We start from the raw sequence: 13,595 nt of genomic DNA, 5'->3' as shown, positions 1-13,595 counted from the left end.
AAGTGGGCGAGTATAAATAGGAAGAGGGCAAAAAGAGACGAAAATGGGAAGTGGCGACATGTTAAATAGGATGGGCGGCTTAGAGAAAAGAGAGAAAAGAAGAGAAGAGAGATTATCAAGCGCGGCCTCAGGGTAGATAGTCGAATTGGATTGACGTGTGTTTGAGAGAGGTATCCGTATAGTATAGTATATTATAGTAGGATAAGATAAGGCCTGGACATTTGAAGATAGAGGGAGGATAAAGGATAATAGAAGATAATATAATAGAAGATAATAATAATAGTATTTGATGTGTGGTATATTTGGGTATTGTAATTTTTTGGTTGAGAAGTCTCGAGGGGAGATTGTGGATACGTTAGTGGAGGGGTTACAGCGGTTGGAGTATCGTGGATATGACAGTACTGGTATTGCTATTGATGGGGATGATGAGGATGAGACATTGATTTTTAAGCAGATTGGGAAGGTTTCTGCTTTGCAGAAGGAGATTGAGAAGCATAATCCTAACCGGGACGTGCATTTCGTGACACACTGTGGTATTGCTCATACGAGATGGGCGACGCATGGTGAGCCAAAGCAGGTGAACTGTCATCCGCACAGATCTGATGTGACGTGTCAGTTTGTTGTTGTGCACAATGGTATTATCACGAACTACCGTGATTTGAGACAGTTGTTGACGAACAAGGGGTACAAGTTTGAGTCGGACACGGATACTGAGTGTATTGCGAAGTTGTTCATGCACATTTACCAGACGAACTTGAAGAATGGGCACGATCCGGATTTCCACGAGTTGACGAAGCAGGTTTTGCAAGAGTTGGAAGGGTCTTACGGTCTCTTGTGTAAGTCTACGCATTACCCTAATGAGATTATCGCTACGAGAAAGGGTTCTCCGTTGTTGATTGGTGTGAAGTCTGAAAAGAAGATGAAGGTTGATTTTGTGGACGTTGAGTTCCCAGATTCGGAGCAAATGCCCGACGTTCCTGTGAACAACGAGTGCAACTTGTTGAACGATGCCGAGAGAAGCTTGCTTCCCTTGGCGGGCAACGAGAGCACTTTGCGTAGGTCGCAGTCGAGAGCTTTCTTGAGTGAGGATGGGTCTCCATCGCCGATCGAGTTTTTCTTGTCCAGTGACGCAGCCTCGATTGTGAAACACACCAAGAAGGTGCTATTTTTGGAAGATGACGACATTGCACACATTTACGACGGAGAGTTGCACATCCATAGGGCCACGAACAAGTTGAACGAGTCGGCCACGAGATCGATCCAGACCTTGGAGATGGAGTTGGCCCAGATCATGAAGGGTCCTTACAAGCATTTCATGCAAAAGGAGATTTACGAGCAACCGGAGTCGACGTTGAACACGATGAGAGGTAGAATCGATTTCGAGACCAACACAGTCACGCTTGGTGGTCTAACGTCGAGGCTTCCAGCGATCAGAAGGGCGCGCAGGCTAATAATGATTGCGTGTGGTACGTCGTACCACTCGTGTCTAGCGGCAAGGGCAATTTTCGAAGAGTTGACCGAGATCCCCGTTAGCGTCGAGCTTGCGTCCGATTTCTTGGACCGTAGGGCCCCCATTTTCAGAGATGATGTTTGCATTTTCGTTTCGCAGAGTGGTGAAACCGCTGATACGATGCTTTCGTTGAACTACTGTCTCGAGCGCGGTGCTCTCACGCTTGGTATAGTGAACAGCGTTGGTTCTTCGATCTCGAGGGGCACCCATTGCGGTGTGCACATCAACGCTGGTCCCGAGATTGGTGTTGCGTCTACGAAGGCATACACATCCCAATTTATTGCATTAGTCATGGTTGCTTTATCGCTATCGGACGACAGGTTGTCCAAGTTGGAGCGTCGGAAGGAGATTATCCAGGGGCTCAAGTTGATCCCTGAACAGATCAAACAGGTGTTGAAGCTCGAGTCCCAAGTGAAGGATTTGTGCAGCAACGAGTTGAAGGACCAGAAGTCTCTCTTGTTGTTGGGCAGAGGGTACCAGTTTGCCAGTGCGCTTGAAGGTGCGCTAAAGATCAAGGAGATATCGTACATGCACTCGGAAGGTGTCTTGGCAGGTGAGTTGAAGCACGGTGTGCTAGCGCTAGTGGACGAGAACTTGCCCATCATTGCGTTTGGTACCAGGGACTCGTTGTTCCCCAAGGTGCTATCGTCGATCGAGCAAGTCACTGCAAGAAAGGGCCACCCAATCATCATCTGCAACGAGAATGACGAAGTATGGGAAGCCAAGAAGAAGAACAGCAACGGCAGTTTGGTCACTCTTGAAGTTCCACGTACCGTTGACTGTTTACAAGGACTACTAAATATCATTCCATTGCAGTTGACCTCTTACTGGTTGGCAGTCAACAACGGCATCGACGTTGATTTCCCAAGAAACTTGGCCAAGTCAGTGACCGTGGAGTAGTAGACAGAACTACTAGTACCAGTATACTACCGGCATCCATCCCCATATCATCATTATTGCACTCACTCTCTTATACAGCAAGCAAGCAAGCAAGCTAGCTAGCAGAAAACTCATCAGAACCAAAACAAAACAAAACAAAAAAAATAAATTACAACAATGAATAAAAAGAAGGCGCATGAGCATGCGCGAGCGCGGTAGCGCTAGCGCTCGTACTCGTGCTCGTGCTCGTGCTCGTGCTCGCTCGCTCGCTTTGTCTTTGAAAAAAATATAAAATAAAATAAAATAATAATCAAATCACATTTTAAAGTTTTAATAAATTAAATAAATAACTAGTTTAATCTCTCTTGTTTTATTTAGTCTTTCTTATGCTACACTACACCACCACCGCTGTAGCTTTCCTCTTTGCTTCGGCCCACTGGACCCTCTTTGTTGACGTCCCGGTTTCATTTCCTAATCCATAAATAAACTGGAAAAAATCAAAAAAAAAAGGGCAACATGCCTTTATTTCCAGTAAACATTCGACAAATTACATCAAGAGTTTTTAAACAACGAAAGCAAAGACAAATATACACACCTAAAGGCCCTTTTAGCTGACCAAAGTAAATACTCTTGGGTAAATTTGTTGGTGATCAAGGCCATAAGGATCAAATTGGGTCGAAAAAGCTATTTTGGAAGCCAAAAAAACAGTCGCTAAGTGGTTTTATATTTTGAGAGTTTTGTTGAATATAGGATATGTTTCGTTTTAGGAAGTCAAGGGAGCCGAGACAGATTGATCCCGGGGCTATTGTTGCTGCTAACACTATAGGGAAAGCGCTTGTTCCATCTCAGAACAGTATCGGTGGACAGGTGGTGGATAAGGATAAGATTCCTCGGTATAACAGTTTTACTGGTCGGAGTTACTCGTTGGTTAATAAGAGTCAGGGAGGCGCAGCAGCGGCAGCGAAGAAGCCTATTTCGCGCCAGAGTTCGGTGAGACATAGTAGCAGTGGGTCATCTCGATATGGGTCCATGCAATCGTCGAGTGAGAAGAGCGGATCAAAGGTAAAAAGTGGAGGGAGGAGTTCGATGACGAAAAAGATGAGCAAGACTCCTTCGAATGGGTCCTCTGCTAGTTCGCGGGCTGAAGCTGAGCGAGTTTTCCATGATTTTGGTGGTAAGGAAGCGAAGGCGAAGTATGTGCCTGGTCCCAATGGTCTGAAGCCTGCGGATGTAACGAAAGGCACACCGAAGATGATTTCTAAATATATACCTAGTAGTCATGGGTTGATCAAGGTTGAAGTACCAGAAGATGAGTATGAGGCTGAAAGGAAGAATAGTATCAGACGTTCTGCTTCGATGCGTTCTGGTATGACTGGGCCAAGACACTCGCTATCGTCGAAGAGAAGCCAGAGTTCGTTACGGTCGAACTCGTTTGGGAACAAGACGCCTAGTGGGACTCCGTTGAGGAGGCTAACGGAGGTTTCTGCTCTTGAGGAGAAGAAGGATTCGCGTACTTCGTCACTTGTTGTTAAGCCACTTACTTTCACGAAAAGGAGCCAGTCGCCACAAACCCCAGAGAAGCCTGCTACGAAGGATTTGTTAGGTGCTGCTCTTTCGGACGAACCCATCAGGGAGACATCTGTTACGGACGATCAGTTTGTGGAGGCGGAGTTAGATGAAGAAGCCGAACCAGAAGTGCTAAATGATGAGCCTGAGGCGGTAGCTCCAGTATCCGATACAGAACTAGCTGAAGTAGAGGAGGTTGAAGAAGAGGAGGAGGAGCCAGCAAACATCGACGATGTTTTAGAAGAGGCAGAAGAGCTAGAGGAGGAGCAAAAACTCGAGGAGGAGCAAAAACTCGAGGAGTCGAAACCTGAACCTTCAAAGGTCGAGGAAGCTAACGAGGAGCCAAAGGAAGAAGCTAACGAAGAGCCAAAACTTGAGGAGCCAAAACTTGAGGAGCCAAAACTTGAGGAGCCAAAACTTGAAGATGTTAAGGTAGAAGAACCTAAAGAAGATCCAAAACTTGAAGACACTCAAGTAGAGGAACCTAAGGAAGAACCTAAGGAAGAACCAAAGGAAGAACCAAAGGAAGAACCAAAGGAGCAACCAAAGGAAGAGCCTAAGGAAGAGCCTAAGGAAGAGCCTAAGGAAGAGCCTAAGGAAGAGCCTAAGGAAGAGCCTAAGGAAGAGCCTAAGGAAGAGCCTAAGGAAGAGCCTAAGGAAGAGCCTAAGGAAGAGCCTAAGGAAGAGCCTAAGGAAGAACCTAAGGAAGAGCCTAAGGAAGAACCTAAGGAAGAACCAGCGGTGGAAGATGTTATGTTAGAGGAAGCGACTGAAGTTCAGAATGAATCTAAGAAAGAATCTGAGGAAGAACCAAAGCAAGAAGTCAAAGAAGAAGCTAAGGACGAACCAAAGCCAGAAGTTATAGACTCAGAAGAACTCCCAGAGCCAACTGAAAGTCAGAAGATTGAGGACACAGTAACTGAACACCCCTCGACAGTCATTAATGGGGGCGTAGAAAATAACAAAACGGAAGAAGTTACTGTTGTCAATGAAACTACCACTACCGAGCTACCTAATGGCAAGCAGCCCGAAACTGCAAAAGATACTGTAGAAACTATCGAATCACCAAAGTCGGATGATGATATAGAAGGAACCAATAAAAGCTCGCTGGCTCAATATATCAGATCTGCAAACCCTGAACTACAAAGAGTAGCAGATGATAACAGCATCAATCTTCCAAAGAATCCTCTTGAAAAGTCTCCTTCACCTATTAAATCAGCCATGAAAAAGACTAAAAAAAGTGCCCTCAAGAATCCACAGGCAGCACATGCATCTGGTGCTTACCTGTCCCTAACTACAAAGGAAAACACCAGACTGAATGCTCAACTTTCACATGAAAACCTGAGAGAAACAGCATCTGCAGGCAGCGGGAAAAGATTGAATTCTCCATCTTTAAAGAGGAATCAAAGACCTCAGTCTATGATGGCTCAAAGAGTGAACGGCGATAGACGTTCATTTATACAAACAAATTCCCCTGTATCGCCACGTAATGACACAAGACCCAGAAGCAATATAGGAAAGCCTACGGTAAACGCCAAAGCTCTGCAAAACAGTGCATTGTATCCAAAAGAACCACCACAAAAGCGTTCCAGTTTTGAAAAGCAAAGGCCAACGCCTACAAGCTTTGCATTCCGTAATCTATCTCTAAGACAGGAACCGGAGCAGTTTGAAACCCAGCCACTACAAGAACCACTCCAACCTCCATCTGCTCAATTCAATGGCAGGTCCTCGAGGAACTCCACTCCACAAAAGGCACCAGTTCGTAGCAGCATACATGTATCGACGCCCACATCAACTAATACTACTACTGGTGGAGAGTATGCCAAACCAAGACCAGCCTCCAACATTCCTGGCTTCAAATCTAGATTCGCTGATTCTGATTCCGATGACGAATCGGCAACTCAGATGTTCAGCCAACAGGGAAGTCGGTCTACCCAACTATCCAGCCAGTATGAAACTGCTCCAACTCCTCCAGTACCATACAACCCTAATGCCACTCTAAGGCCAATAAAGGAGCCTGAGTCTCAAAGTCATTCTAATCATAACCACCACTTCCCGTCATCTCACAAACACAAACAGAACGGAGTGCCCACTGAAAAGAAGAAGGGAACATTCAGCAAATTGAAGAAACTATTCGGCAAGAAGAAACATTAAAAGAAGACAAATTAATCTACCTAATACTATGAGTATTCATATGTTATTATTAATATACAAATAAATAGAATGTAAAATGTAATAATAGTAGAGATCCAACACACGCTCGGTTACTCCACTACATCTAGTAATGAATTACATAAATAGTCAATGTTCCCATCGTTGACTGCAGAGAGCGACATTCTCCCATCCTGAGTCAAATAGATGCCATACTGATCTTGCAGTTTCTGCACCTGTTGTGGACTTAGGCCCGTGTAGTAGAACATGCCGTGTTGAGTCTCGAAATTCACCAAGTTTGGCCAGTTTAGTCGTTCATGCATCAGATTGCGGACGCCCCAAAGCCTATCAGACATGGCTTTCACATCCACAAACCATTGGCGTTTCAAGTCTGGGTTGCTCAACACTAGATTTGCCACACGAGAACCGTACCCTGGAGGCGAAGAGTATATACCTCTTACAATCTTCTTCAATTGAGAGTCCAATCTAGCCTTTAGATCCTTAGGGTTTGGAGGTACAACGACACTTAAGGAACCGACTCTTTCACCGTAAAGTCCCATGTTCTTCGCAAAAGATTGGCACAAGTACAATCCATTCTCCCACTCGTACTCGAGACACATGCGTAACAAATATGCGTCCTGGACAAGGTTTCCTGACTCCATGCCCTGGTATGCCATATCGACAATTGGAATAATCCCCATGTCGTGAATAACTGGTAAAATACGCTGCCACTGTTCTAAAGTAGGATCAACACCTGTAGGATTGTGACAGCATGCATGCAAAACTATACACGGAGGCCAGTTTTCATCATCCTTTTCCGCCGTATAGCTCGATTGTAAGTCGCTTAGCCACTTATCGACATTCAACTTTCCATTCTCATAGTAGGTGTAGTACTTAATCTGCTTGAATCCATTCCATTTGAATACATTGGCATGATTAGCCCACGATGGGTTCGGAATCCACACAGTTTTGGAAACAAAGGTGGAAAGAAGCTTCGAAACCACCGCAAGCGCCCCAGTCCCACTCAACGTCTGCACAAATGTGATTCTGTTCTCATCTAAAAGTTCATTCCCATCGCTAGACTCTCTAAAGAGAAAGTTTAGCACGTTATTCTGATACTCCTGGGATCCTGTAATCGGAAGATATGACAAATCGTTGTTCAAATCGAGGTGTGAATCTAACATAGCTTGCGCTCGTGAGACGCTGGGGAATGTAGTGACAATGCCTGCTTCATCTTTGTAAATTCCCACCGTCAAGTTGATCTTATTTGGGTTACGATCGACATTAAACTTCTCAGTAAGCCCTAAAATCTTATCTGGAGCAGCCATACTCACTCTTGATAACACAGAGCTCGCAGTACCTATCGGTATCTTCATCTTTGCAATGGCTGAGCTATTCATCCACAAATTATTTAATCTGGATTGAGTAAAATCTTTGAAATTTACCTTAAATTCACCTTTGATGTAGCGGAAAAGCTAGTACAATAAGTCTAGAGTCTCGAAACTTTGACTTTGGCCTTCTTATAGCACGTTTAGAACTCTCTTTTGCAGCTAAAACTACTTAAGATCTTGTTGGAGAAGCAATAGATACATTTTGTGCGATGAGCCATGCGATATGTGCATGCCCTTAAAGAAAGTGAAAAAATTCAGTCAGTCATATAACATGATAGACAATATGGAAAGAGAATAGCAGTCTTTTGGCACCAGTAGCAGTGTATTTAGATTGTTGTATTGATAGATAACGATTGTAAATTGACTGTATTTACAGGTTCAGCCTTTGGATCTAATATTTCTGAACCTTTGGGCGATAAGATAGCATATAACTTATATTAGACCGAGATTTAGTCATATTTCAATAAATGACTATGAAGATCCTATTAATTGACATCAATCCCAGGGTGATACGGCATTGGGGGAAGAGTCTTGGTGGTCTGATAAAGAATGGGGATGTTATTATTCATAATGGTACATTGGATACTCTCGATACGGGGTCCAAAGTTAGAAGATCAATTGTGTCACCTGGTAATTCGTTTGGGTTTTTAGGTGGAGGGTTTGATTTGGCTTTGCAGCGGCATTTTGGAGGCATTACCTTCGAGAAGTATGTTCGATACAAGCTTGTGCACTCATATGTACCTGTTGGGAATTGTACGGTGATTCCTTTGGAACAATTTGCTCGAGACGGTTTTGAGTATCTTTTGCATATACCAACAGTGGTGACACCTGTGATTCCGGACTTTGACAGGCCTGATCCGCAGCATACGGGTTATAGGGTTGTATTTGATGTTACCTGGAATGCGTTGCACTATGCGCCATCTGGTACGGAACAACTGGTTGTTCCGGGGCTATGTACCGGATACGCTGGTGTCCCGATTCCTGTTGCATGTAAAGCGATGAGCTTTGCAATACGACTCTTCCACTTAAAGATCAGACAGGTTCTGTCACAGGACCTGATCAATGCTATGATAATGTGCTTCTTAGGGTATCAGTATGATGCATTTATTAGTGACGATTGTATTGAGGAATGCGAGAGAGTGGGCATTGATTGGGACGTTCTAAATAACTTTAACCCCAACAAAGACCCATTGGATTATATCCTACCAGAAAATCTGTAGAGAAATATATGATGTGGTATGATATGATATGATATAATATGATATATAAGTTTATAAACATAACCGTCAAGTTTTACAACTGTCCATCCTTGTCGTGTGGATGTCTCTCTAATGAAAGAAACAATCTAAACGCAATGACGAGGGCAATGACACTGGCTGTAAGTGTGGGCAAATATGAAATGAGAAAAGAATCCTTGTACAGCTCTAATAGATGTGCTAATTGAGATCCCTTGAAATGCGATCTAAGGTAGCTGGTATCGTGAATCAAGATATCGAATTCTTTATCCATACCTTGTGAGTGCAAGTACTTGTATACCTTCGAAGAAACTGAGGTTTCGAAAATCGTTAGCACAGTACTTGCACCAATAACAGTCCCTATGGATCTCCATAAGTAGAAGCATCCTGTTATAGTTGCCTGCTGGTTTCTAGGAATAGTAAACACAATACTAACCAACGTTGACACGAGTAGAGAAGCGTACCCCCATGAATTGATGAACATGGCCATGACATAAAATATTCTCCATCTAAATTGCCCAGCCTGGAACCAGTAATGATTCCCAGCTTCATTTAGAGTGTCCACGGCATCCGCATAAGACGTTTGGTTGGGTTGGAGGTGCGAGATGGTAGTATACCCAAGGGAGAGTGAGGTAAAATGCAAGCAAACCCCGATTGTAATCAACATGTAAGAACATTTTGCCAATGGCAGTTTTGTATGCCTTAGTATCCAGCCCGTAGTGAGACTGGAGGTAGCACCTGCAATACTGGAAAACAGTAAAAAGCCACCAGTGCTCGTGAGGGAAATGTTTTGGACTAATTGTAGGTATACCGGGTTCCTGAAAACATCACCAAACTGAATGAATGAGGAGAAAATGGTTAACAATGAAGTGATACCAAACGTACCGGATAATAGATGGATTGGAATAATGCGCTCCTCAGACCAATATAGCTCATTCATGGCAAAAATTACACCAGATACCACGGTCAAAACGGCCAACATTGGTTTGTTCAAGTCCGTCGAGGCTAAACATAGGACCCCAAAGATCGTCCCAATAAGGGAAAGGGACCCACCAATATCAATCCGCTTCAAATTCTTCCAAGTGAGTCGTTCTCCAGGAGGTGGGATGTGCGTCAACTTGATGTTCACGTTACGATACCCTAGAAACATGCACGTCATGATCAATGGCACTTGAATCGCAAATATACATTTCCATCCAAACGTATCCATTAAAAACCCTCCTACAGGCCCCCCTAGTAGCGAACCAGTCCCAAAAACAACATTGGCATACCCCTGGTACACACCTCTTTCTTTAGCGGTACATATATCACTCACTGTAATACTGCTTAACGCACTGATCCCACCAGCTCCCATCCCGCAAATAGCCCGAGATACAGCAAATTGCGTCAAACTGTTCGACAAAGCAGTAAACAGACACCCAATCAAGAAAAACGAGTGGGCCACCATCAATGCTGTCTTTCTACCAGTTAAATCCGAAAGTTTTCCATACAACGGCTGGAATGCAGTATTGGTTAAAAGGAAACTTGTCACTATCCATTGTTTCTTATCCGAAGCTTCAAACTCTTCAGCAACCCTGTTCATGATATTAGCAACAATAGTCGAATCTATCGACCCAAGAAAGCTTCCCATCCATAGTGAGTAGAGAATTGGCCCCTTTGGTAGCGATAAATTATATTGGTGGTATTCTTCTTCTAAGTTTGATTCATCATGACTCAGTAGTCTCGAATGCTCATCGCATGAATTGGTAGTACTCATTCTTTGTGTAAAACTCTAACCGGACTTGCTTGCTTCCATCCCATGCAAAGGTATACCAATCAACCTAGTATACAACTCCTATTTTGCTATACCAATAGAGTGTTTACCAACTTTTTAGAGATGTGTTTGTCAACTTATATTCCTTCTTGCATTTGGTCTTCCATTTATTCAGCTGATAAGTTGAATCATGCTTTATCATATTCGGTCATGTCCGACCTAAAATGGTAACCGAAAACCGAGTGATATAACGGGAATTACGATATGCCGAATTATTAATCTGCCAAGCAACACGTACGTACGTACGTACGTACCATTGTTGATATTTGATATACGTTTCATTGGCTTAATGATGTCCATCTATTTACATGTAATGTTATATACAGTCCGGTGTTGCATACATAGAAAGTGCGAGTGGTAAAGTAATCATTTCTTGCGACCTAATTTTTTTTTTCTTAATTGGATTTTGTATCTCGGAGATGATTATGACTTGGGTGACTCAAAGCACATTGGGATCATTGTTAGTGTCCTTGTCCTTGTCGTTCTCGTTTTTTTCGTTGTTTTTGTTTTTGTTATTGTTCTTGTCGTTCTCATCGTTCTTGTTCTCCTCTTTATGTGAGTCATCCTTGTTTTTTGCATCGCTCTTCTCTTCTTGTTCACGGATTTTCTTCGTTTCACGTTCATTTAAGTACTTGTCGAACGCGTCATTACGCTCTGGGAATGGACGTTTTCCTAGAAGTCTAATCATGTCTTCTCTTGTTAGCACTTCTTTTTCCAGCAATAGCTGGGCGATTTTCTCTACTTCGTCTGCCTTTTCCTTCAAGAGCTTGGTGCAGCGATCGTGGCATTCTTGGACGAGACGGTAAACCTCTGCATCAACAATAGCACCGGTTTCCTCTGAGAATGGCTTCGTTAGATCGTTTTCGCTCTTCTTGGCGAAGTTGATCCAGCCAATCTTGTCGCTCATACCCAATTCAGTAACCATTGCTGTTGCCATACGGGTAACCTTTTTGAAGTCATCACTGGCACCCGATGTGACGCTTGGGAAGTGAAGTTCTTCCGAAACACGACCACCAAGGGCCATTGTCATTCTGTCCTTCAACTGCTGTTCTGAGAGTAGATACACGTCTCCTGGTAGATATTGGGCGTAACCCAAAGCACCTTGTCCTCTAGGGATGATACTGACCTTTAGTAATGGATCAGCAAACTCTAGATGCCAGCCACATACGGCGTGTCCCGCTTCGTGGTAGGCAACGACCTTCTTTTCTTGGGGAGAAAGTAGTTTCGACTTTCTTTCAACACCACCAATGACTCTCTCGATGGCCTGTTCGAAGTGCTCTAGTTTCACGGAGTCGCAGTCATTTCTAGCAGCGATCAATGCAGCTTCGTTACAGACGTTTGCAATATCAGCACCTGAGAACCCTGGTGTCAATGTGGCTAGTCTGTTCTGTAAGTCTTCCAGATCACCTGCAAGGGTGATTTTCTTTAGATGCACTTTGAAAATTTCTTTACGGCCAGCTAGTTCTGGTCTGTCGATGTTGATATGTCTATCGAATCTTCCTGGTCTCATCAATGCTTGATCTAACACGTCCGGTCTATTAGTACCGGCCAAAACGACAACGTGATCGGCCGTAGTAAACCCGTCCATTTCGACCAAAAGCTGGTTCAAAGTGTTTTCTCTTTCGTCGTTGGCACCAGAAAAGTTACCCTTTTGTCTGGCCTTACCGATTGCATCGATTTCATCAACAAAAATAATTGCAGGCGCGTTTTCCCTTGCTGTCTTGAACAAGTCGCGGACTCTTGATGCACCAACACCGACAAACATTTCAACAAATTCCGAACCTGACACAGAGTAGAACGGTACGCCAGCTTCACCAGCAGTAGCCTTCGCTAATAGAGTCTTACCAGTACCTGGAGGTCCAGATAAGATAGCACCTCTGGGGATCTTGGCACCCATTTTTTCATATCTGGCTGGCTCCTTCAAAAAGCTGACAAATTCCATAATTTCTTCCTTTGCTTCATCACAACCGGCCACATCTTTGAAATTGACCTTGACGTCGGTATCCTTATTGAACCTTCTAGCCTTTGATTTACGCACATTGAACAACCCACCAGGGCCACCACCTGCAGCAGAAGCGCCCTTGGTAGTGATCCAAATCAAACCTGCGATTAAAAGAGCAGTAGGCAAAATTTGGAATGCAACCTTGACCCAGTTTCCCTCTCTTGTGTATAAAACAGGAATTCTGAAGTCTTCAGCAATATTCAATTCGTCCTGGGTCTTCTTCAATTTACGCTCGAACGATTCAACTGAACCAATAGTAAAGAAGTAGAAATCGTGGCCCATGTTCTCGGGTTGGTTCTTCCCGTTGTCATTCAACACAACTTTCACCAAATTGTTGTTTATAACAATCAACTTCGACACGTAACCTTTAACCAAGAGCTTATTGCGGAACTCTTGCCATGTAATTTCTCGTTGCTCTTCCATCGTATTCACTCTATGCAAAAGGTATGCCAAAATCGTTAGTGTCAGCCCAATTTTGAACATATTGATATTAACCGTCATCATGTTGGGGTCGTTTGGAGTGAAGTTGGGATTGGACCGCGATTGGGATTGATCCTTCTTTTTCTGTTGCTGCTGCTGCTTCGATTCTTCTTCTTCTTCTTCTTCATTTCTTTGCTGCTTCTTACTCCCCTCATCATTTTGTTCCTGCTGCCTCTTCACAGCTTCTTCCAATCTCTGCAACTGCTCCTCAATTTTACGCTTCCGCTCCTCCATCCCAAGGCTCTTGTTCTTGTTTAAATCGTCGATATACTCCCACACTTCCTTCCTCACCTTTTCCACATCATCATCGTTGGCCTCCCTCTCAAACCGATTCTGAAGCCAGTTCACTCGCCCATGATGGAAACTGCGCATTAAACCAACCCTCAGTACCGCATGCTGCCCACCAAACGCTCTCTGTCCACTCAAAGCGCTCCTAGCAACTCCATATGACCTGCTAAACCGCACTACCGGTTTCACCAAATGAAGCATAAAGTCCTATTTTTTCACTCAAATATCCTCTATTCGCCGCTTTTTTCCTGTCCTTACGGCAATCTCACAGTATTAACGT

At 43.8% G+C, this 13,595-nt stretch overlaps 6 protein-coding genes across 6 annotated transcripts; 3 read left to right on the top strand and 3 right to left on the bottom strand.

The window, feature by feature from the left end:
- Positions 1-289: 289 nt before the first annotated feature.
- On the top strand, positions 290-2,410 carry GFA1 (glutamine--fructose-6-phosphate transaminase (isomerizing) GFA1; the record flags this gene model as incomplete). Its single annotated transcript, XM_022822696.1, has 1 exon — positions 290-2,410. One exon carries the CDS (start codon positions 290-292, stop codon positions 2,408-2,410), a length of 2,121 nt encoding a protein of 706 aa, XP_022674491.1.
- Positions 2,411-3,142: 732 nt separating this feature from the next.
- Positions 3,143-6,109, top strand: KLMA_20154 (uncharacterized protein; the record flags this gene model as incomplete). Its single annotated transcript, XM_022822695.1, has 1 exon — positions 3,143-6,109. One exon carries the CDS (start codon positions 3,143-3,145, stop codon positions 6,107-6,109), a length of 2,967 nt encoding a protein of 988 aa, XP_022674490.1.
- Positions 6,110-6,219: 110 nt separating this feature from the next.
- AAT1 (aspartate transaminase AAT1) lies at positions 6,220-7,506 on the bottom strand (the record flags this gene model as incomplete). The annotated part of the gene is made up of 1 exon (XM_022822694.1): positions 6,220-7,506. The coding sequence occupies one exon, from the start codon at positions 7,504-7,506 to the stop codon at positions 6,220-6,222; it is 1,287 nt and encodes a 428-aa protein (XP_022674489.1).
- A 458-nt stretch (positions 7,507-7,964) lies between these two features.
- PDL32 (putative ADP-ribose 1''-phosphate phosphatase) lies at positions 7,965-8,717 on the top strand (the record flags this gene model as incomplete). The annotated part of the gene is made up of 1 exon (XM_022822693.1): positions 7,965-8,717. The coding sequence occupies one exon, from the start codon at positions 7,965-7,967 to the stop codon at positions 8,715-8,717; it is 753 nt and encodes a 250-aa protein (XP_022674488.1).
- Positions 8,718-8,790: 73 nt separating this feature from the next.
- Positions 8,791-10,488, bottom strand: VBA1 (Vba1p; the record flags this gene model as incomplete). Its single annotated transcript, XM_022822691.1, has 1 exon — positions 8,791-10,488. The coding sequence occupies one exon, from the start codon at positions 10,486-10,488 to the stop codon at positions 8,791-8,793; it is 1,698 nt and encodes a 565-aa protein (XP_022674487.1).
- Positions 10,489-10,984: 496 nt separating this feature from the next.
- On the bottom strand, positions 10,985-13,516 carry YTA12 (m-AAA protease subunit YTA12; the record flags this gene model as incomplete). The annotated part of the gene is made up of 1 exon (XM_022822690.1): positions 10,985-13,516. The coding sequence occupies one exon, from the start codon at positions 13,514-13,516 to the stop codon at positions 10,985-10,987; it is 2,532 nt and encodes an 843-aa protein (XP_022674486.1).
- Between the last annotated feature and the right edge of the window lie 79 nt (positions 13,517-13,595).

The sequence above is a fragment of the Kluyveromyces marxianus genome, chromosome 2 (assembly GCF_001417885.1).
Source record: "Kluyveromyces marxianus DMKU3-1042 DNA, complete genome, chromosome 2".
Lineage (NCBI taxonomy): Eukaryota > Fungi > Ascomycota > Saccharomycetes > Saccharomycetales > Saccharomycetaceae > Kluyveromyces > Kluyveromyces marxianus.
Note: the sequence above shows the minus strand (reverse complement) of the source record. Positions and strands in the feature narration are given on the sequence as shown.